The sequence below is a fragment of the Thunnus maccoyii genome, chromosome 7, assembly GCF_910596095.1.
Source record: "Thunnus maccoyii chromosome 7, fThuMac1.1, whole genome shotgun sequence".
NCBI classification, from domain to species: Eukaryota; Metazoa; Chordata; class Actinopteri; order Scombriformes; family Scombridae; genus Thunnus; species Thunnus maccoyii.
The window spans coordinates 24306516-24332098 of record NC_056539.1 but is presented as its reverse complement, the minus strand read 5'-3'; the positions used below and the strand labels follow the sequence as shown (position 1 = coordinate 24332098).

The 25583-nt window shown below is 38.6% G+C and overlaps 1 protein-coding gene across 1 annotated transcript in view; it reads right to left on the bottom strand.

Annotated features, from left to right (window-relative positions):
* anos1b (anosmin 1b) overlaps window positions 1-25583 on the bottom strand; it is a 53056-nt gene that overhangs the window by 1964 nt on the left and 25509 nt on the right. The window contains exons 3-13 of the mRNA XM_042415708.1: window positions 23010-23072; window positions 22117-22324; window positions 18814-18998; window positions 16676-16805; window positions 13203-13296; window positions 12421-12664; window positions 5963-6101; window positions 4103-4363; window positions 2200-2294; window positions 933-1095; window positions 245-477 (exon numbers count right to left, since the gene is read on the bottom strand). Of these exons, the coding sequence (XP_042271642.1) occupies window positions 245-477; window positions 933-1095; window positions 2200-2294; window positions 4103-4363; window positions 5963-6101; window positions 12421-12664; window positions 13203-13296; window positions 16676-16805; window positions 18814-18998; window positions 22117-22324; window positions 23010-23072 (1815 nt within the window). The remainder of the gene's footprint in view (window positions 1-244; window positions 478-932; window positions 1096-2199; window positions 2295-4102; window positions 4364-5962; window positions 6102-12420; window positions 12665-13202; window positions 13297-16675; window positions 16806-18813; window positions 18999-22116; window positions 22325-23009; window positions 23073-25583) is intronic.

The window sequence follows — 25583 nt, the reverse complement described above, 5'->3', positions numbered from 1 at the left end:
ATGGGAATTGTTGAAAAGAAAAATATAGTACGTCACCTTTTCTATTATAGGTAAATGCTGTTTCATGATGTTACTTTATTTTACTACTTTTATTCAACATTTGTGAAATGACCTCTTATATTTTATGCTTCTTCAGATCTTTGAATGTTGACAGTGACTTATTAAAGTATAAAGGGAAAAAAGGAACTTCATACACAAACTCTTAATAATTCGGTCACTGTATAGACCTCTCTTTCTGTCTCACCGGTGCGATTGTCTGTGTCTGAGAGATAAGAGTGTCCTCCTGGCCTTCGGTTGCCATGGTAATCCCTGACTGCATCGTCCAGGTGAACTGGAACCCCTCGACAGCTGCCGGCTCCAGAGCATGCTGGGACATCCTCCAGCGAAACGTGGTGAGCAGGGTGCCGTTAACTTGTTTGAAGTCTGCAGTCAGTCGTTCTGGACGCAGTACCACCTTTCTGCCTGCAAGGAGGCGCTCTGACACAAAGAACACAGAGCATTTCCCTCACTTACAGAATACTTTTCTAAATGATTTCTCAGTAGGTTTAATGATGTTTTTATGCTAAAATAACCACACTAGTAAATTTGTAGAAGATCCCGTAATCAGAGTTTAGTCAGAGTTTGACCATAAACACAGTTATGTGAAGGCAACCATCCACTGCATTAAAGTAGTTGACTGTGTACAAAAAAATGTTTGGCAAACCTCGAAGACTACTGGAATATTGTGATACAATATATAGAGTTTCAGTGTATGTGTAAATGTGTATTCCATGTTTGGGGTCTTATGTTCCCAAAAAAAGACATCACAAATGGCAAAAGCTAGTTCTTAAAGAAGGGGTTAAGGGTTTAGAGGATTAAAGCAGGTCAGTAGATCACTGCATTCACGTCACGTGTGTGCGTATGTGTGTGTGTGTGTGTTTAGTTCCTCCTACCCTCAGTGTTGCAGGGCAAAGTTTTGCCTCCTCTGACCGTGATGGAAGAGCAAGTCGGGGTCGTAACCCAGGCAACAGCCTCTGATCCCGGGTCAGTCTTCAATGCCACGGTGACCCGGTACTTACAGGCAAACAGCAGGCCTGTGATGGTGTGATGGGTACCCTGCAGGAAAAAAATATAGTCAGGTTAGGGATAACAACAGTGTTTAAAGAGACATAATAGTGTAAATTGCACACAGCTGCTTGTTAAATTTGACCTATTACAAGGTCCCTTAAAATATACACATTACCACTATTTTTGTTTGGGAACCTGTCTCATATAAGCAGCTTGTTAACTCCATGTTGAAATAAACACTAGAGTTTAAAGCTGTATTTGGCAGCTTTGCAGGTTGGCAGCTTCAAATGTTGAGAGATGGTGCAACTGTTTGAAAAGCCCCAAACTTCAATGAATAGACATCATGTTCTGTGACCTCAACAAATTGCACAAAGCACATTGATATTTATCAACTCAGTAGGCCTGTGATCATTTTAGACAACAGGTCACCAGTGGTACAATAGTAGTGAGTTCAGTTTGATAAAGTGCTGTGGGCAGAGTTGATACCAGTTCATATTTTGAAATGCTTCTCTCTGTTGCCGCTCCGCTTTATGATTTGGGTTTTTAAAAGGTGCCGTTTCAGAAGGAAAAGGGTTTTATTTCACCTATTTTAATTTTGGTAACACTTTAAATGGTTAGTGGTCATTACTAGATGTTTCCACTGCGTATTTTCCTATAGATCATTTTCCAGTCAAACTTTGACATATACAATACAGTTACCAGTGTATTATGCACACTTCTATAACTTTTTGGGGGTTGTAAAGTTGTTTTTTTTACAAGTTTACAAGAGATTCTTTGCTCAAGAAGACAATCCACCACAGCAAATGTAAAAATTCATGGTGCATACTCTGGTATTGTTAGTTTATAAGTTACTCTGATTGTTTCTTTAAAAAAGCTGAGTTTAACAGACAGAAATCTGGGATATCTCAGACAGAGATTTGACGCAGTTATGATAAAAGTCACAGAGACGGAGAGAGATGATGGCAGAGAGACAAAGTTACACACCGACAGAGGATGAGAGCATTCCAGACTGATCTGAGTTATGGTGATGAAATCTGATCTCCGATACACACATACACACAGACACACAATAATAACACTCACAGAGTAACAAAACACCTATACACTATTTCACGAACACACTGACACAAAAAACAGCCGGGGTAGACATACCTGCACAGTTGTTGTTCTTTCTGTGCTTGTAACATTAGCACTGCAGGTATGTGGACGCCACCGCAAAATGTATGGACCGGGGTGTCTCTGTCTGGCTGTAATACAACAAAACAAAATAGATCAGACACACAGTACAAAAGTGGGAATCACTTTTTAAAATCGTGTTTTTGTCCTCTCACTTTTGTACTTTCAGGTTGATTTTCTTTCTAAAATCTCTGAACATTGCTCTCTTATGCCAAAATCTACATGAGAGAGGAGTACATAAAAAAGTTGATATATTCATCTGAGTACCGTTCAATTATTACCATGTGCTCAGAGCAATAAGCTAAAGGAGCAGCAGTGAGCAGTGAGCAGTATTTAGGAGTATTTTGCCTCCTGGGCTACAGTCTGCCTGTCTTATTGCTGCAGGTTGTCGTGACTGCGCAAACACATAAGAGCCTGATCGATATATCAGTCAGCTGATATTATCAGCCGATATTGGCCTATATCGGTATCGCTGTATATATTGTCCAATATGCACTGATATTTTTTAATTAAAAAATTTTTTATATAGGCAGCATTTTATGTATATTTGATTATTTTTTCTTAATTCCAGTTTAATATATATGTACATATGTTTTCTTTGTTCTATGTGTTTTTTATTTATAGTTATTTATAATTATTAAATTCTCAGTGAAGTTTACTGTTTCAGTGCACTGATGTCATTTTATAAAATAAAGTTTATTGTTAAACTAAAATATCATGCCTCCACTACATATATTTGTCACAAGTGTTTGATAACCACACACCCCATGTGTTTATGTATATAATCTGTATGTATACAATTATTGGCTGATATATCGATTTTGGAATTGTTTTACTCTCTAATATCAGTATCGGCATTGGCCCCAAAAATCAAGTATCGGTTGGGCCCTAAAACACATAAATGCATCCACCCTCGCTGCATTCCATCCATCCATTTTCTTTACTGCTTATCCTCTAGAGGGTCGCGGGTTGCAGAGCCAGAGCCAATCTCAGCTCACATTGGGTGAGAGGCGGGGTATACCCTGGACAGGTCGCCAGTTAATCACAGAGTTAACATATAGTATAGAGACAGACAACCATACACACTCACGTTCACACCGACTGGCAATTTAGATTTTAGATTCACCAATTAACCTAACCTTTTAGGTTTTTGGTTTTTGGTCTGTGGGAAGAAGCCGGAGAACCCGGCGTGAACCCATATAGGCCCGGGGAGAACATGCAAACTCCTCTCTGCATTATTTCAGGTAAAAAAAACAACAATTTAGACATATTTTTATTTACTGTTTATTCTACTAAAAATATGCTTGGATTTAGCATAAATGAATCAGTAAAGCACCGTGCTCTTTGTAGATAATGACAGACTCACAATCAGGACAAAAGCAATGTGTCCCATCTCACTGTCCATGTGCCTACATAGCTGCTGAAGTCAGGTTAAGCCAAGTTTGTTTCTATAGCCCAATATAATAGACAGTGTCTCAGTGGGCTTTACAGGCCCACATCCCAGCTCAATCTCTACTAAGACAAGTAAGAATTAGACAAAAAAGCTTGTTATAAGTGCGGTCAGTGGCTTAAAGAGCAATTTTACACCACACTTACATCTGTTTAAAATCAAACATTCAACATGAAATTACCGTCTGCTATTGGCTGAGCTTTGGTCATGTCATTAATAGAGCAATGTGAGTAATTCTTCGTCTTTGTTTTGATTCTTTATTGATTGATATAATGCTATAAAAACAGAAATACATTTTTTGGTAGTAGTTCTCTCATAAGTATAAACAATATAAAAATATTATGAGATTTGGGGTTTCTATCACAGTTTTTGTTTTCTTTTCGTCTTCAGGGTGTTGTTAAGTTGTTAAGTGTTTTAAATTTAACTCACCGTGGTAAGACCACTTCCAGAACACCTTGACCTGCAGCTGATCATTATGGTAATGAGGGGCAGCAACCTCCAGGCGTAGGTCACCAGGGGTGACGGGGTTAAGGGGGGATTCGGGGTGAGGGAGAGAAGATGAAAGTGGGAGGTCTGAGGAAGAAGGGGAGGACGATGAGAGAGAAGGCGATGAAGGAAGGGAGGATGAAGATGAGGAGGAGGAGGAGGAGGAGGAGGAGGAGGAGGGGAGCTCATTGGAGAAGTCTTCACCTTTGGTGGAGTTGGATTGAGAGGAGAGGAGAGGAAAGGGGAGGAGAGGAGAGGAGAGGAGAGGAGAGGAGAGGAGAGGAGAGGAGAGGAGAGGAGAGGAGAGGAGAGGAGAGGAAAAAATAATAAATGTTAAAATTTCAGAGTTTGGCCAATTTGAACGCATTTCTTTGGAATGAAAACAAACAGGGTTGTATGAAATAAAAATAATTTGAATGTCAAAACTCATTAATAACAAATCTTGTTTCCTCCACATAAACTCCCTTTTATGTGGTCAGAAAATTTTCTACAAACCCACAAAAAAAAACGTAAAAGTTGGGATGCAGGAGATATTAACTGATTTCTAAAAACCTCTACAACTATTTTGCTCTTAACAAGCGACATTTATGCAGTAAGTGTTCTGAAAAATGTCAACTTCACAAGAACACATCATATGACTCACTGGATATATGTTATATCGCACATGGAATTCATAAATGTTATATATTGTGCCAGGAATACCATAAAGTGGTGACGAGAATGCAGCTGGTAGCTAGCTTTCCTGTTGTTTCATTCACTCAGGAACACTAATTGGCTTTATCTGGCATAACTGACCCTCATTAGCACTGAGAGAAACCAGACTAATACTGTACGTGGATTGTGTCAAATATTAATACTTGGCAATATGTTTCTTATAAAATTGTTGGTATGTGGTTTGATAATTGAGCTGCAGCTGGCTATAATCCTCTGCTGGGCCGACCGACAGGTCACCTATAAATACCTCTGTTGCCTGGACGACCATTAACATCGCCTCTTTCCGCCGTACTCTGTGTGTGTCAATGTGTTTAAAAAGTGCAGCTGTAGGTGGACAGAATATGCTGACAGTCAGCATACGTAGCAGCTCTTAACTAACAGAAAAATCATTAACTCAATAATGTATGGCTCTGTTAACAAATGGGTGCTGTGGCCTGCATAAACAGTATTTATTAATGGCATGGCAAGTTAATAAAATGTTCAGAAATATGGACTAGAGTCTATGTTTAGGGTAGAGTTCCTCGGTTGCTACAGAAGGTATGACTGTCTGGTTGAATCACAGCAACATAAACTGTGCACCTATAGTTCAAACTACTTTGGGCTACTTAGGCCTCTCACTTTTATTTATTGTTGTTACCATTTATATTCTTGCAAGACAAAGCTGTACAGTACACCTATTGGAGGTTTTGTGCTTCTTCCTGAATGCTCATCCAGACTGTTGAGAGAGATTGCTTTCAGAAAATTGTGAAAATAGTGGATTTGTACAATATAAAACCACAATCTTTCACCCAAAACTGAAGGTGTCCTGCAAACTGCAGCCATACACACTCAGACACTTCCACCATGTATGAAACTCACTCACAACACTAAAGCAGATTAATAGTTAATTGATATTAACAATAAATAATTACTAACCCAGTCCTGTATTGCTTTATTGTTAAATCACATTCTACTGAAATTGTGAGAATAAAAGTATATACAGTGATAAACATTGTTATTGTCAAATACCCTAAATATACTACGGTGTAAATTTTAGGTCATACCATCCAGCCCTATGAAGAAGAAGATGTTTTGGGTTTTTTTGTTTACCTGTATGAGTGACTGTAGTGAAAACAATTTGGGATCTGGGACTCTTCAGCCTCTTCTGACCCCAGTAGGCCACCGTCTGGACAGACAGGAAGTAAGAAGTAGCGGGCAGCAGACCCTGCAGCCACAGCTCACACTGCGCCTTTAACATTAAAAAATGGGATGGATTATAGAAACAAGTTGTTTTTAGCCTTTTGGTCCTGGGATACTTCTCAGTCTGTGCTAGTGTAGTACATTTTATTTTCACTGGCTAGAATTTGCCTGGGGTCTCATTGAAATTGTAGAAAATTCCAATCAATTCACTCTGATGGACTTGTGTCTATATTTCCTTACATTCAATCACTGACTGTTGGTCTAAAGCAGGCAGTATGTTAAAAAAAAAAACTGTTTGCAGTGATATAATCAGCATCACCACTATAGCCACCATCATAAGTGCCATCATAATCACAATCATCCTTCTCACTGCCACCATAATCCTCATCGTCATCATCATCATCATCATCCTGAGAGATGTACGTATGTGCCGAGCCTTGTGACTGACATCCAGACCTGTTCTGCATTAGCCTGCTGTTTGACTGACAGCTTATTAACAGGCTCTTAGTCAATCAGGTCTGTCTGTCTGTGTGGACCTGAGCTAGTCACAACAAAGAGATGCTTGGATGATAACAAGTCTGTGTGTGTGTGTGTGTGTTTCTACATATATATATATATGTATACTTGTGACAGAATGAGACAAAAGCAAGTTAAAAGCAGTTCCTTGGTGACCTGCAGACAAAACGTATTTGTATAAATGTGTTTCCATTATGCTCAAGATAGACATAACATATGGCCTGTACAGCTGTACGAGTGTGTGTGTGTGTGTGTGTGTGTGTGTGTGTGTGTGTGTGTGTGTGTGTGTGTGTGTGTGTGTGTGTGTGTGTGTGTGTGTGTGTGTGCATGCGTGTGGGTATTTGTGACACACAGAGAGAAAAGTCTGGATTTCTATTTTAGTGCATAATGTCAGTGGACATTATATGTAAGAAACTGATGTATATTTAAAAGCACTGATTCAGCAGAAGTTTTTCCATGTTTGAATACTTCCTCCAATTTCCCCTTTAACTTCAGGTTTATTGCTACATCCCTCCAGTCCTGCATAAATTCCTGACTGACACAAATTTTTTGTTATAAAAAATCTTGGGGATGTATCATCTTAATGGTGAGTAATAAAATATACTGAATTTTCCACAATATGACAGACAGTTTTCACAGCACAAATATGCTCTTCTGGTTCCTACCTGTTGTGATGCTGCTGTCTCTGTGTCTGCCTAGATGCAGCTGTAAGTAGCAAACACTAGTTAGGGGGCCTCATTTAAATTCCAGGCCTCCCAGCCAAGCAGAACAGAGGACCAGACTACAGATAAATGGCTCTACCAGGCTCAGTCTGGGATCGCCATCACTACTTAGGATAGCTAAGTCCATATGAGTGGGCTTGCATTAAAACCATGAAGCTCTGATGTTTATGTTTTTATTTTTTTTTCTCTTTTCTTGAAGTGAATGTTCACATTATACTTCAGCAGTTAAGTGGCTCTAAAGCTAAAGAATCCTGTGCAAAGAGTACTTTCATGAAAATGTAGGGTTTTTTTTATTCTAAATGTTGAACAAATATGAAGGAAAATGTTCAGTCAATACACGGGCAATCATAACTGTTGCGTCAAAGCTGTAAAACCTGTGTTGTTTAATGTGATTATGGGTATTTTGGTGCTGCTGACTGGACTCTTGAACATTTTACATCATAATCACACCTATAATCATAACGGCAAGATCCACCCTCTTGATTGTTTTTGCTGCATTAACTATAATTTCAAGCATAGACTAAGAAATCTGTTGAATTTCTTAAGATGTTAGCAGTTTCTTTGTGAATTAAGCAACAATGAGAGAACAATGACTCACTCTAAAATAACTTCATATCCCATAATTCCCTTGGTCTCGTGTTTCTCACCTCATTAGCATGTTAAGTTCGAAGATACAGTACTGAATCAGCATTAAAATATCAGTCATATAACACTAGTTCACACAGATTTTATGCTTTACAACCATGATAACTGATACACTCACTCACTAATGCCCTTGTTCCCAGATGCTTTGATTTGACTTAAACACATTATCCAAATGCAGGAAAGCCACATCTCTCTGTTGTCAATCAATCTACGTGGCTACGTTGTCATGTTATTCCAGTGCTGCAAAGCCTACATGTTGTCATAGTACTCTAACAAAGTTATATCCCATGAAGATAATGGTATGTCTGTCTCAGCACAATATTGCATTTTCAGATTCACAAGGAACATATGCACAGAATGTCTGCAAAAGACCTCAGAAACGAGGAAGCCTGCCAAACAATGATTTTAGGGTGAATATATCAAAACTAGTTATAAAGTTATATAGTTATTATATTTAAATACTGTCAGCATGTAACATCATAAAACCACATCTTGAAAACTGCAATAAATGTCAAATTATTTATAACTTTAGTGGCCATCACTTCATTATATTTTGCTCATTGCATAAATCCACATCCTTAATTTAAGATGCCATACTTCCACTTTGTATTCCTATTTCCTGTTTGCAGGAATTTTTATTGGCCACAGGTGTTTCAGAAGTGCATTCTCTAATTTGAATTAATTGCAATAATTTAAGGTGTAACATTAAGAATAGATATGTTAAAAGAGTGTTAAATGTGAGTTTCCTGTGTACCTGTGTGATGCTCTGCCTAAAACTTACACAAGTTGCTATGAGATTATTAAATTGGTATTTGTGTATTTGTGAAAGCAAACAATAACTATTGTTATCCAGAGCTTTATTATTCTTTTTCTTCTATACGTTTTTCGTTGGCTAACTACTTCTGCATACTTTCATTTACAGAATCCATTCATATATCAATGTGTTCAGCTCTTTAAGGACATTGATGCTATATTCTATTAATTTTTATTTGTATAACTTTTATACTTTTTAAGATATTAAGCTTTTCTACTTACTTAACTTTACTTACATACTTACATACATACATACTGTACATACATACATACATACATACAGACAGGTGACAAATTAAAGGAAACAGGTCTGAATACTTGACCCCTACAGTGAGGGGATCTGGTGGCTCTGTTATGCTATGGGGGGCATTTTGCTGGCATGGTTTGGGTCCACTGGGGAAGGGGGAAGGGTCACTGTAAATTAATACAATGTTGTTCTGAGTCATCACCTTTATCCTACGATGAAATGTTTCTATCCTGATGGGAGTGGTCTCTTCCAGGATGACAATGCCCCAATTCACAGGGCTCATGCATTTTCTAGTTTGTGTTACAGTCCTAATTCCTAATTATTCCAGTCAACAAGGACTTCACAATGAAATGCTTAAGTGATCTTTTAAATACAAAATGTAATTATTTATCTGACATACCAATACAATAGCTGCTTTCTGGTGAGTCAGGTGATTTAGGCCTCTTTAGTCCTAGATGTGCACCGAACACATGATTATGAACTTTTGATTAGTTTACAGCCAAGTAAAAATGTCAAAAATGTAATATGTGCAAAGTTTGAAGTAGAGCTACAATGTTAAATTGATTGGAATAAAATTAATCAGCAATTATATTTTAATTTCATATGATTGTTTCACTATTTTTTTAAAGAAAAAATGCCAAAATGTGTTGGTTTCAGCTTCTCAAATATGCGGATTTGCTGCTTTTCTCTATGTAATATCACAGTGAATTGAATATCTTGGGGTTTGGGACTGTTGATCAGACAAATGAAGACATTTGAAGAATTTCCCTTGGGCATAAAATGTACGGCTCAAATGTTCTTCAAAGGTTTATTTATGATACAGGGCAGGTGTGAGGAAACACAGAGCAGGGTGGGACTAACAATGCCAGATGCAGGGCAGGTGTGTAGATGGGCAAAGCAAGCACAGGAACATAGGAGGGAACACAGCAAAAAACCCCAAACCCAGAAAACTCTTCATAATAAACCAACCTGCATAGAGCCGCCACAGAGTAAACATGAATACAACTCAAATACCCAAACAACACTACAATCTCTCATCTGCAACAAAAAAAACCAAAAACCCCAAAACACAAAAAGTCCAATAGAGTCCATGACAAAAAGGCTTTGGGAGGAATGTTTGCAAGGTGGTATCTTAAAAACTAAAAGTGCTAAAGTATTCATACTACATGGACAGGTGTCTCATATGGAAATGCTTAACTTATTAAAACATGGGACCAATAGCGTGACCAAGTGGTCAGTTTTTACGTGTTTTACATAACTCATGAACCTTGAGGTGTATTAAAACAATATTTGCAGTGTCTTCCCTGAACAACGCTGATTCAACTGATATAGGCCACGCCCATTTGCACCTAAATTTCCACCATTTAGGATTTTTTGCTTCTGTTGGCACGTATTTCATCTAATCCTCACAAAACTTGGTAAATACCATATTTAGATAATGTCAGATAAAACGAATGAGTTCATTTCTGGGTATCACTTACCGTTTGTCTGTAATTGATTGCAAAACTTTTGAAGGTGTGGATGATGCCTTTAACGGGCCAGAACTCTGCAATACTAAATTGGATTGCAACCAAATTTGGGAATGTTGTACATAAAGCCACACTGCACAAGTGTGTAACATTTGATATAATTCTACCCACAGTAAAGTAACATTATAACATGATATTTCTGTTGCGTTTTATAAAATGAAAATTGTTACAGAAGTTCTCCATGAGAATCTGCACGACATACTAAATCATGGCACCAATATCCCCATCCTGAGGTCATGAGTAAAACACCACCATACTACTTATTAACTGCCATATCTCTTAAATGTAATATACCATGGTAACCAAATTCTGCAACGTTGTACACATGAGGAGGCTGAACAAGTGTGTTGTATTTGCAGCAATGCTTTGCAAGTTATTTCAGCTGTCAGCATTCATACGCATTTTCCGCAGGAAATGCATTTCTAGTTTCAGTTTAAACCACCATGAGCACACAGTAGCTATTTACAGAACCTGTTCTCTTTGAGCACTGCAGAGGCCTGTAAAATCATTGCAGTAATCACAACCAGAATACAAACAGGAATGTTTGCATGTGTGTGTGCTGCATAGGTTTAAAAGCCTAGTAAAAGCTCTCAGGTGCAGCTATAGATCTGTGTTTTATGTGGTGTTTGCGTTCCTGTATTTCAATCTTTGTAAGACCAATGTGAATTTAGGCCTACAGACTGAGGATTTTGATTCAAAGTAGGGGACATTTTGGTGCTCACTTCAAAGAGGTTGTTTTAGGGTTAAAGGTTAGATTCACAATATTCAAATCTGTCTTAAAACAATATTCAGGTGCCCATATGAACATTAAAACAGGTTAGGCAAATAAAGTGGATATCGTCCACAGTTCCAGTCTTTTTCGTAAAAAAAAATCCTCTCTGTTTCTTGATGGACAATGTTTTCCTGTTCAGCTGCAGTGGAAGAATCGTAACAAAAAAGGGAATTTGGCAGTAAAAAGACTAACCTTGCAAGGTATTGACTTGATTTGATGAATTTGGACAGCTACAGCCTAATATTATCTTCAAATAAACTTTTAAATGCATTTTTGTACACTAGGAGGCTTGTGGATTTTGTCCCCCATCACTTAAAGTGAAAGTACATTATGAGGGGATTTCTTAATGGCTGATAGGAACAGGAGAAACAATTACAGCAAAAAAAAAACATGTGTCAATGTTTATTTGGGCACCTGACTATTGTTTTAAGACGAACTTGGAAAACTGTAAACGTATCCTTTAAGACTTGTTTTAGGGTACATTTTAAAAAATGGTTTTAGGTTATACCCCATTCAGAGTGACACCATTAAATCCGTCTCTGGGGTTTAGCTTTATGACCCTTCTCCTGAGTTAGGTTGGATGTGTGTTGGTGGCTGCCCAGCATTGGCATTGCTATCAGGAATGGAAATTAATTTAGTGATGCCAATGTTTAAACGTCATTTAACGACTTGTCACAAAGAGAGAGAGGGAGAAATAGAAAGTGAGTGAATATGGACAGAAAGAGAGGTGAAACTGATATGGTAATTATTCAGTGTTGTACAGTTTAATTCTCTGGTTTAGCAGTGAAGTGTTTGAAACTATTCTGCAGACTGGAGTCTCTGCTAACAGTGAAAAAACAGATTGAAAGCTGTCTCAAATGAATGGGTCAAATATGGGTCGAGCATACGTTGAGTAGATTCATGCCGTACGCACATATTCTGTCTGAAAGAGTTATTAATGTTAGGGAAAGGGTTGGGTTAGCAAGTTTGCAGGTCCTAAGAGGTATACCAAATACAAATGTGAGTGTGTGTATGTAAGCCTTTAAAAAAATGTGTAATTTAGATATGAGTGAGATATTATTATGCACATGTCCATCACTATATTATCTGTTTAGTGTAAGTAAATGAACAGAAAGTCTTCTTACCCCCTGAGTCACTCTGCTGTTGCTCTCCTTTTTACCCTGTTCTGGTGTGCGTGAGTGTGCAAGGTGTGTGTGCATGTTGTTGTGCACGGTATGTGTGTGTGCTTGCAGTGAATGTGTGTGTTTGTGTGCTGTGTGTTTATGTCGAGACATCCAGGTGACTCTGTAGTTGTGGACTGGCAGGTCTCCCTCCCTGGGGGGCTCCCAGCGTATTAAGACTGCCACGGTAACCTCATTTCCTCTTGACCTATGAGAAGAAAGCAAGAAGTCAAATAACATCACGGCATGAATGTCAACGAATTCATAGTAATGAACTAGAAAGTGCAGTACTTCCTTCCTTGTATGTTACTGAGTGGCAGTAAAATTGATGCTCTACTTGTTTGTCAGCTGTTTTCAGTGTTGATTTTACAATCTCTTATTTACTCTGTATGAGTACAGTAGAGGCTCAGACATTTTTCATCTTTTTTATCTTTTTATCTTTTTAAAGGTTTCATTTGAATATTGTTGCTGATACAAGTAATGGGCTGAACTTTGTATAACCTTGTCTTGTATTGCAGCACACAAATAGAAAAGATGTTATGATATGATATGATTGAATAAAGATGAACTGTAATTTACATGCAGCTGAGCAATCAGTCAAGCACCGACTATCCTCCTGACCACAATTTATGACTGATTGCCCACAACAGCAGCTTACAGCACTGAAACGATGCACAGCAACTAGCGCAGCACAGAAAATCACAAACAGATTCATCTATTTAATTGTCTTTCATCTATTTAGATACCTTTCTGTGAGATGGGACCCTGGTTGTGAACCCGTCCAGTCCATAGTCTGGTTGCTCACTCTGATATTTATTGGGGGTTCTGGAGGGGAAGGATCTGCAGCAAGATGAACAGAGAAACAAGTGATCATCAGAATAACATCATCACCACTGTCATCATCATCATAGGAACACATTTTCATTTGAACTGTTTCAGATGACCAAGAATATCAGATTTGTTGTCAGTCATCTACTACCCCACTGGTACAAAAGCATCATATGAAGGTCTAGTGACAGGGCTGAACAATTCAAGGAAAGGATCTAATTGCGATTTGTCTGACAAATATAATGATATAAAGTGTAAATATAAATTAAACTACAGGCCTGTACTGCATAGTATTAAACAAGATACATTGGTACCAAGCATTGTCACAAATTTACCTTTTGTTCTACATGAACAGAATCAGATAAAATGATGCAGCTGCTTGTTGTTGAGGTCTTCACAGGGTGTTTTTTTTTAAACCAGTCAGTCAGAGAAAAATCAACTTATAAGTAAATTTGTCTTGTCAAACAAAAACAAAATGACCCACTCTACCTACTGAGCCACAGTCGTCCAGTAATGTAATGCCCAGTATGATATAGTACATGTTTTTAGAGCAAAGAGATAGTGTGTGCACATCCCATACTTCATTCATTTATTAATTACATTAGTGGTATATTTAACATTATTCAGATGTAATGCCCAGTATGATATAATAAAGAGCAAAGATATAGTGTGTGCACATCCCATATTATATTTAAGTCAGGTGCAGGAAAATAAATCAAATGGAGGAGAAAGTAGAGTGTCCACACACTGGATTATAACTCCAAAGTCTTTTTATTATTGACTGAAAAAGGCAATGTTTCGACCCTAATGGGTCTTCATCAGGCAATGTTTTTTTGTTTTTTGAATTATCATTATTCCTTTTTGAAGACAAGGAAGGTATTTTGGCTGTGAAAGTTGTTTGAGTTGGTTTTCTTTATTTTTTATTTTCTTATTCTTTTTACAGTATTGTCTGAAAATGTACATGCAGCGCTGTTTATATCCGGTTTATACAGTGTATATCTATTGTGTCTTGTAAGCAAGGTGGGCTTATTTATATGCATGACACAATAATAAAACCTTAATTCATCAATCTATTCATTCAGTATGACAATCATGACATTTAAAAGTGGTGCCATATTTATTGGTTAATTACAACAAAATTACAAAATTGGCCGAGCGTAAATAGCACAGACGTCGGCACGCAGAGCATATCAACCAGACAGCAGCCTACAGTTCATTTTTTATGTTGTTTCGCCAACTCACGAAATTAACATTAATTAGCCACAGCTGAGTAAACAGTGGTTAAACTCTGACTTGCAACAGCTTGTAAAGATGCTGTTAATTATGTAACTTTAGATTAAAATCACTGTTCATGAGATATGAAAATTGCAATCTTGATTTCATATAAAAAACACTTAATCATTTGGCCTTATGTGGTGAAGAGTGATTAGTGTTGAGATTATGATTCCTACAAAGCACATCAACCAGCTTTACTGAATTGTCTAATAACTCGATGTTTGATGTGCTGCAGCAGAGCAAAATAAAAAAGCCATTCCGGGGGGAAAAGGCTAATTTCCTCTTGGTCTCATTCAGGTCTACTCAGCCAATTAGATTTACAGCATCAAAGGTGAATGATACTGGAGAAGTCTGAAGCCTCCTTTTTCAGTAGCTACCACAACACAGACCAAAGGCGACCACCACTAGTCACTGTTTGCCTCCAAGATGAAATCCTGGGGTCATTGCCCTTTCAACACTGGCTCCGTATCTCATTAGAGCCTCATACCCCAATGCTGTATTTGATTAAAACTACAAAATGTATCTGATTAGAACTACATCCCCCACGGCAGGCCTCCCACAGGCCCCAGGCTGTGCTTGGCTGCCCAAGATGCAGAGATCAAAGATAGAGCTAAATATTAGGGCTGGAAAGCCTGGCCTGTTTGTGTGTGCATGTATGTGCATTCAGTATGTTTTTGGAACAAGCAGGGTGTCTCTTTGGGCCAACAGTAATTGCCTGACCAGAACCAAAACACACCTTCTTCTCTAAGGCCTTTTTCTCTCTGTTTCTCCCTCAATCAGCTGGATTTCAATCCATTGTTTCATGAGATGAAGACATCAAGATGAGTTTTCTGATCCAGACATTCCCTCATAATTACTGCTGGCAGGTCCTGCGGATTTTCAAATTCGAAATCTCTCTGTATGGTTAGCACCAGGTCACAGTGGAGGAACCTCAACCATCTTGACATCTGCCAGCTTCCTGATTTGTGACCCTTGACCTTCAGCCCCTGACTAATCAGACTAATGAACTGGAAACACAAGACTCTGACTCCGATCAGATGGTATTTGGAATGTGTAAGTGTGTGTCTTTAACCTTTAACCTAGGCCCTCAAAATACATACAAGAGCACACATACACACACACACACATATGACGTGTCTTAAAGGATAGTTCAACATTTTGGGAAATACGTTTATTTGCTTTCTTGCCGAGAGTTAGATGAGAAGATTGATACCATCTGAGAGTGGTATCTATCTTCTAATCTGAGTCTCAGCAAGAAAGCAAATAAACGTATTTCTCAAAATGCAAACTAACGCACCATGAGCTGCCAGGGCAGTTTCATGAGGAATTCCACCATTTGCTCTGTTGATGCAGAGGTGGAAAATGGTATCTCAGACACCTCTTCATAATCTCCCAAAAGTGTTCAACTGATAAAGAACCATTTTCCAAAGTGCAGTCCAACCTGAAGTCATTATTCACGTACAAACATGCTCCAGCCAATCCTGGCAGGGGATTCATATCACTAGCCAATCCTGGCGCAACACCAATATGACCTAAGTCTGCTAAGCATTAGAGCTAGGACCTCCTACAGTGTGTGTGTGTGTGTGTGTGTGTGTGTGTGTGTGTGTGTGTGTGTGTGTGTGTCTGTGTGTCTGTGACTTTCTGTTTTATTCTCACTTTCACCCTGTCTCACTGACCCACTAGGGATTTCATTCTGCCACAAAACCAACTGAGTGAGTATGTAAGTGTGTGTCTGTACAGTATATGTGAATATGTGCACATGCAGTTGTGTGTATTTTCTGTTTCCTGTCTGTGTTTTATGAACTGTCTGATGGTTTTCCTGCTGTGTGTACCTTATCCATCAACTCTTGAGTGAAAGAGAGAGAAAGAACAGGGAAGGAGAGGAAGGGAAACGTTCCCGAGCTTCTGATTTTTCCTCAGAGAGGTGTAATATCTCTCTTAAAATGACACAAATGGAACGCAGGAATCGCTGTTTTGCTCAGTGTCTCATGACAGAATATCAAAATTCACAGATAGGTTATGGAAACATGCGGGAGGAACCATCACTCTCTGTGAGACACTCCTAACAGCTCTCTGAAGAAAATGAGAGTATGTGTTTACAGCGTGTTAGTATTACCTTTACTGGAGATGTAGTGTTTGCTGGGTGTGGTGAAGCCTCTGCTGCCGTGGCTGTTGATAGCCGCTACTCTGAACTGGTACCAACGCTGAGGTCTCAGATCTGACAGAACCACATCTTCAGAAAGGGTCTAAAAATACAATCACATCATATGTATTAATGATAAACAAGGTGTATGACAGAAAAATACTTTTTACAAAAGGCTTTGAGAGTCACTTGAGAGCATTGAGAGTCTCATTATTTTCTTTTATCGTACAGCTAAAATAATATATGATAGCTTTCATTCCTTTTTGTGGACATTTATGAAATGATGGCATATGGTTTTGCAGGATTCATGACAGAATTAAAAACAAATTTCCCTATGATGTTTTAATGATATGTCTCATTTTAAACAAATTGAAACCGATTTTTATTTTAGTACATGACTCACAGAGTTAAACTGTGGCGTTTTTGATGTCTTATAGAACATGTGGAACAGTATTTTATGAGTGGTCCCTGTTTTGTTTGCAATGTGCACACGTACAAGGACACACGTGCGCCGGCATGTGCACACGGGTGACGTGATACACTGTCTTGCCAGTTGTATCGCACTATTCCACTGATCTACAGGTGGCTTTAATGTGAAAACACAAACACAGAAATGCACCAGCAAAGGCAGAGAAGAAGAAGATTGCGAGCCAGTAAACATGGCTATAAACAATACGGGATTTACTTTTAAAAAAATCCGTTTTGCAAATGTTTTATGAGGAAGGAAAAGCATTCAACACATTCGTAGATCACAGGGATATGAGTTTTGGTGAGTAACAGTGAATGTAAACATAACTTTGGTTTGTTTGCAAGAAAACTTCAAAAGGGAACCTACAAGTATTAAACATTCATATCACTTTGATCCTTAGGTGACACAAAAGGTAAAACTTTTACAGAATATACTTTGAAATCTCAGAAATGAATATGAATAAGCACATTTTTTTTATATATGAATGCTTAATAGTTAACATTATACAATGTCTTATATGTTTTTAATACTGAAATCACTGATACTATGATTATATTACAGTAACTGTAAATAGAAACAGACTTTACAGTCAAAGCCCACTCTGGACATATATCCTGTTATCACTCACAAATCCATAATATATCTCCTCTCAAAAGGATGACAGAGTCTTGTGTACTTTTAGACATATGAGTTTCACAAGATAATGAGCTGGAAAGTCAGATGAACACAGTCGGATTGGATTTCCATCTGATAATAGTGAAATTAAACGATTTGCCCAAATTATAGTTAAAATTGCTAAAGATTCACATGTTTTGTCTCCCCGACAGTGCAAATGTAATCACTGCTTAAAATCTACTCATCCACAATCACACACACACTCACAGACACACACGCACTCACAGACACGAGCTGCCATCTATTTAAGTCCATAATGAGCGTTCAGTCATTCAGAGTCAGTCGGTGGAACGACTGTGGCTGCCTGTGGTTCCTTTTTAAGCTCTGCTTATTTACCTAACCTCACACAGGCACATACACGTGGACGTACAGTGCACACACACACTCGCTCACACACACGCACACACACACACACATACGGTTTACCCTGGCAGAATGGGAGACTGGCTGGGGTGGAGAGGTTTAGACAGCAAGGCAGCAGACTGATGAGGTGGAAACAGAGTCTAACATCCATCTCCATAGTTGAGAAGTTTCATCATTCGAGGCAAATTGGAGAGTTATGAGGTAAAGATATGTTACAAACTTTGTGGCGTTGTTCCACTGTTAAAGGCACAGGGAACCATTTTTATAACTTTGATTACTCTTCTACTGTCATTGTTTCTAATTCAGCAGAATAAACTATGTGCCATGTTGTAATATATCTGGGTTAGGGTTGCACCAACATTTTTACAACTGATATCCCTAAATTATTGCGTAGAGAGGGTGACATTAATGGGATGATATCTCTGCACATGTGAGAAAATGACTCACAAAACAATCAGAAGTTAATAAACATTTCTATCACATTACACCTTATATCAACTCTTTACTCAAAGAGTAATATCTCCTTTATGATCTCAGTATCTTAAATCTTTAAATTCTCAAAGAAAGACCCAGGGTGAAAGGTGAGAGGCTGCAGGTGAGTTACCATGGCAACGGTGGTCCACAGAGAGGCATGATCTTCACTGGGGTGAATGCCTATGTTCCAACGGGACTGGAGCATGTAAATGACCGGCTCCACACTGACATTGAACTTTGACACCCACAGCACCTTCACATGACCCTCCGAATCTTCCACGAAGCTCATCTCTCTACGAGGCTTCAGGGGAACGCCTGTAAGAGCAAGAGAAAAAAGCTGTTTTAATAATGGGTGGTATAGATGGCACATGGAGAAGCCTTAGGACTGATAGGATGTTTAAAACACCTTTATATTCATAAAATCAAATTATACATATGATCTTTTGGCTTCACCAACAGAAAGAAAAAATATGTGCTCCTCAACAAGGAAGAAAACTAAAGGGGACCGACGTGTATATCATTGAACACCTCACAAAGAAGAAGACGCATATTAAGAAGACAAAACAAAAACCTAGGCGACTTGGACCACAAGTTGCAAAGTATTCATTAAGTTGAATGGATCGACACCAGAGACAGCGGAAGTTCTCGTTATCAGGGACATCAACAAACTGGATGAGCTCGATGAATGAATGACCTGCGCGGACTAATGGATCATGGAGGCAGGATTATTCCATGTACTATCTCTACTGCTGATGGATAATTTGGAGATAACCACATTGACAATGACTAACAAACAATCTTATTCTCTATTACTTTACATGATTTCTTTTAAATTGCTGAATGTCACCATACTTTGTTACAACCTCATAAATGTAAAGACATATTTCAAATCATGAAATTCAGCATGTTAACATCTCCAACAAAGGGCCTTATGATGGCTCATCTGAATATCTGCAGTGTCAGAAATAAGGTCCATGAACTGTCTTACTCAGCATAACACCATCCACATCTTTGCTGTGTCTGAGACCCCCTCTGATTTTCAGGAGAGACAGAAATACACATGGTGGTGGGGTAGCAATATATACCAAAAATAATTTTCCTGCAACTTAGAATCGTTGTGGGTTAGAGTACATCTGCCTCACCTGAAGCCAATAGTGATAGATTGTTTCTACAGGCCTCCTTGAACTGATACTCACTCGATATCTGAATGACTTATGTGAGCCAACTGACAGAGCTGCAGATGTGAATGGTGAAATTTTCTTAGTAGGGGACATGAATATCGACTGGCTTGCAAGTCAATGCCCAATGAAAAAGAAAATGATGTCATTGGTTAACGCTTGTAACCTATCACAGATGCTTTCTCAACCGACCAGAGTCTTTACCAACAGTGCTGGCCATGCATCTGCTACATGCATTGACCATAAATACTCCTTAGCACTGCACTAAACTGGTCTCTCTGTGGGGTTCAGTGACCATAACATGATAGCAATTACCAGGAAAACCAAGATCCCTAAATGTGGGGTTGAAATTATACACAAAAGAATGTACAAGAAATTCATTTCTGAATGTTTTTTGGAAGATGTCAGAAATATAAACTGGGTTGATGTGTATGCTACTCAGGAGAGAGGCTTCTTCAGATATTTTTATGAACATCTGGAGTGTTTGACAAACATGTTCCCATGAAGAAGAGTACTGTCAAATCCAGACCGGCGCTATGGTTGACCGAGTGTTTGAAAGATCTCATGAAAAAGAGAGATGAAGCCAAATCTACAGTAGCAAAGTCAGGTTCTGTGGAAAACACACTAAAATATTGTCAATTGAGAAACCAGGTGACAAAACTGAGTAAAAAAAAAGAAAACGGAATATTATAAAAAAGAATAAATGCCATAAAACAAGACGGTAAAGAACTCTGGAGAACCTTACATGAAATAATGATAAAGGAAACTGGAAGCCTTTCTTTTGTGGAATCAGATGGCAGGTTTTTAACCAAACCATTTGATATAGACAATTATTTTAATGATTTTTTTTGTAAAACAGGGTCAATGCACTAAGGTAGAATATGGACAGCATTGATTCCAATACTATTGAAGTAATAAGAAAAAATGCAATTCTTAGTAAAAGTTGTATATTTCAATTTAACAGAGAGTGAAGTATGGAAGTTGTTGAATGCCCTTCCTGAACATGGCTCAGTGGGCTCTGACACACTTGACAGTAAGGTACTTTGTCTTGCAGCTGACTACATTTCTGGTCCCATATATCAGATATTAAATACTAATGGATGGTATATATCATAGTACCCGGAAAGAGGGCTGTCATCCTGAAATTTGCAAATCCCGACTTTGGTGAAGTAAAAATATCAATGCCACTCAGTTTTCCTTTTGTTTAATTATGATGGTGGTCCAATCTTCACCACAAAGGCATCTGAGGCAGTTCATGTTCCTGTCTAGACCTCACACAGACTTGAGATGGAGCTGTTAACCAAATTGGGACCCTCTGGGACTTCAGACGCAGTCAAGCAGGCAGTATTTAGGGATCTTTATCACATTAAATTACATTTCATTTATTTGGCAGACACTTTTGACCAAAAGCAACTCACCATAAATGTATTTAAACACCACAGGAACAAGTGCCAGATGTCATTAAAAATTGGAAGTACATCCCTCCCGTACAAACATCTAAAAACGTGTACAGTGCTGTGAGTAACAAGAATGGGTGGTAGCATATCAGCTAACAGAGCTTGTTTCTAAAATAAAAAAAAGCCTGATTAAAGCACACCTCATAGAAAAAATATTATTAGTTGGAATGTGTGCAAGCATTAGACTGATCAACCAATAGAATTCCTTTATCAACATCAACTCTACTAAGAAGCCCAGAGCTCGGCCTGATGCAATCAAAAACAATTATTTTGTTAACCCTTACTGTTCAGGTCCCCCATTTGTACATTTGAGAGCAGTAAAAACACCTAAACATCATTCTTTAGCCTGAAATTTTATGACTTTTCCTGAAATGACCTGAAATACACCAAAAATTGATTTTTTTAATTTTATTTATTTCAACTTTATTTTGTGCAGCTAATACACATTTGATACTTATTAGTTTTATATTAAAATTCAAAAATCAGATACAGTAACATTCAACCATAACATATTGTGATCGATGTTTTTTCACCATAAACCAATTGTGTAAAATCTTAATAATATTCTCTCAGCTCTCTGAAAGCTTCATTAAGGATTAATCACTCATTTATTAATGACTGACAAGGTATTTATGAATGAAAAATAGATTTGTGGAAGTTTGGTATAGAGACTAATTATGAGAGGATACTGTGAAGAGTCAGAATATGAACAGTATGTAAGGGTTAAATATGTTCTCACTTAAAACCCTCAGGATGTTGCAAACAAGCGCCAACCAGCTGCCCAAGAGTTACATTTACCTTTATATAGATTGGCTGGGGCTTGGCAAGTGTGTCCACAGCCGTTGGAGCAGCACTTCCTGGGGGATGGACAATGTGGGTCTGACGAGCAGCTCTCCACGCAGGCTGCGGCGAATCCGGTCGCTCGCTGAGGCGGAGGGCAGTCACCCTGTCTGGATGACCTCAGCGAGGCCAGAAACTCCCTGCTCGTCACACACTCTGTCTGCTTCTGATGGAGGGAGAGTACATAAATGAGAGAAAGAGGGAGAGGAAAGAGGTGAAGTGAGGGGAGGGAAGTTATTATTACAATACACACAAATACACACATGGGGGCAGGAAAACACACAGCAGAGGTGAAAGTGTTTCCTTTGGTTAACTCCTACTGAGTCTTTGAAGGCAACCCTTGAGATTTGGTCTGAAAAGGAGTACATGTGTATACAACTGTGTGTGTATTTGTGTGTATATGTGTGTGTGTCTGAGCCCATGGCTGCAGATCAGCAAAATGTAAACACAAGCTTTAGTTAATAGCTCTGAATTACCCTGTGTTCCTAACCAGCCAGCCAGTCAGCCATCCAGCCAGTAACATGCTTCAGCTATTGTGATGAAAAACTAATCTATCTGAAAACCACAGTGACTGGCTCTGCAAATAATCATTTAGGGGCCACACACAAACACGTACAAAATACACACAAAACTAGTGCACGCTCTCACATGTATATATTCAAAAGCTCACAAATATGTTATTCATAACACTCAAACAAAACCTTGCATAAACACACGCAAGAATGTTAATTCAAGGCGCACAAAGACACAAAAAAACTCTCTCGTTATGCCAATAAAAGCAAGTTTCTAGTGCAGAGGTGACACTGTGACTTACACAAACACACAGACAAACTATGCACTCTCTATCTTACCTCACAAGACTTTGGAGAAAGCATCTTCCTGGTTTCCCACAGTTCTTTGCATGGCTGAAGGCACTAAATGTGAAAAAAATGGATAGAAATAAACAAATGAGGTTTTGAGAACAATCAAGGAAGTATTTTGCAATTTACACTGACTGTTTCATATTACACATGATGAAATTAGTAGAGGACAAAGTTTGTACATCACCACCTTTAAAAGTAAGCCAAGGTTTAACAAAATACATGGAATATAAAACAACGCGGGGCAAGAATAAATAAAGTGGCAGAGGTTTTAGAATTTGCGAAAACATAGCTCAGTGTTTAAGCAGGTAGAGAACACAGAAGGAAACCCACATTTTTAAAGCACACCCACACACACACACACACTCATCTGGTTTGCCACCTCAGTGAACTGGTGAATGATGGCTCTTACCAAATTAAAACCAGACAACACATAAAAACTGCGGTTTCACCCCCCCAACCTTCGCCCCCTTCTCTCTCTCTCTCTCTCTCTCTCTCTCTCTCTGTCTGTCCGTCTGTCTCCCTCAGCTCCCCAGTGTGCCTGGCTTCAATCATTTCTCCAATTTATTCCATCACACTGATTCCAGGGGAACAAACAGAACTGACAAAGAGGCATAAAAACTCTGCTTATAAAAATAAATGGCTACTGTTGGATGGAAACAATCTCAGCTGTTTTAAATAGGCGCATTTGCTTTTTTACAAATGACAACTTTGGGCTTTTAGGGTTATCATCACACTTCACTTCACTGCACTGGTCACTGCATTTTGGACCATGTAAACTTTAATTTAATGTATAAAATGAACACAAAATAGTGACTTGTAACTAGGGTTCATACAAAATCAACAAACCAAAGCCAGTTGAAGCCACATATGCCTGATTTTACAACTTGTGGGATATAAATTGGGGTCTCAGCATGAAGCGTGACAGCTGTTTAATGTTGTACAGTTGGTTAATTTCACTTAAATTACAAATAAATTTAGTTTAGCTTAAGGCAATACTTCAAATCTATCTTTCGAGCAGTACAGTTGCCACTCTTGCCGTGTACATTCGAAATGTGGCTGCAAAAAGGTTGCAGTTTGCTTCTCCACAGAAAACAAAGGTTGTGGTCAGCTTAGATTCATGCAGGGATTTCAAAACTGACATCATAAAAATCAAAACCAGAAAAACAACCAACCCCCGTCTCTGCTGTCCATCTCTATGTTCGCTGTGTTCCAAACATTCACATTTTTACCAAAATATGGCCTATTACAAAGCTTAGTGCCTCAATCCTCAGGCAAAGCTCAGTTGAGTTTGTGAGCGTGAGTTCGCACACCGTGAGAGACCAGTTAGTCACATATTTTTTTATTCATGAACTGCCCCTGTTGTTGTCATATGTTATAAACTTTCTGATGACAGTGTAGAAGATCAAGCAGCAGTTTCATGCATATTTTGATCAGCAAATTCTTAGTGGATGATGCTAATTTATGACTAAAGTTAGAAGTTAAAGCTGAAGTGCAAGACACATCACATCATTTGACATAGTATATACCAGACACACCATACAGACAGAAGAAGTAGTCATTGCACAGGTTTGGGGGAGCAAATGTCATATAATTGTTGCTTTTGAGAAGAGCTGATTGTGGGTTGACACTTCAATGTGTATGTGCTGCCCTTTAGGCATCACAACCAGTTTAAGTGGCATTTAAAACCACCACTACATGCATGTTAGACTGCCCATCTGCTGCTCTTCCACTTATCAACATGAATATTTTGGCAAAGATATGATTGTTTGGTACACCCTTATGATATATATGAACAGAAATGATGCGATGTGTTGCACTTTTTTTAACAATTTGATATTTGTCTAGCCATGAAATTTGTCACACTGGAATACATTATAACTGTAATCAATCCAAGCTGACCGCAGCCTTTTAACTCCATCAGGAAGCAAACTACAAACTTTTTATAGCCACATTTGAGGCCTATGTTTCCTTCCACAAAAGATAAGTTTCGAGAGAAGTATCACTTTAAGTTATTTTCCCTTTTTTTTTCTACTGCTAGTTTCTGGTGCATTCCTGAAAGAGTATGAGGAGACACAGAGATAATATAAGACACACACACACACATACACACACACACAGTACTGTAACTAGATCCTGAAGTGTGATGTGTTTCTTCAAGGAGCTCCCATGGGTCTCTTCATTTGACCACGTGCTGTGCTGGGCTTAAGGTTGTCAAAATCTGCCCAAAAACACCTTACGCACACACACACACACACTCAAGCACACACACACACACACACACACACACACACACACACACACACACACACACACACACACCAACGTATTGTCTTTTTTTTTTTTTACACCCCCTCCACTCCATCTTGCATCCAAACCCAGCCCACCCCTTTACTCCCCCCTCTCGTCTTTTGCTGCCGCTTTGATCAGTTACAGACATGTTTAATTTTTCATTCCTCTCCATCTCGTCCTTCACCCTCCCCTATTCCTTCTCCCCCTTCCATCCCTTTCTCTAATCCTCTGTTCTTTTTGTCTCCTGTCTTCACCCTATCACTCCTCCTCTCC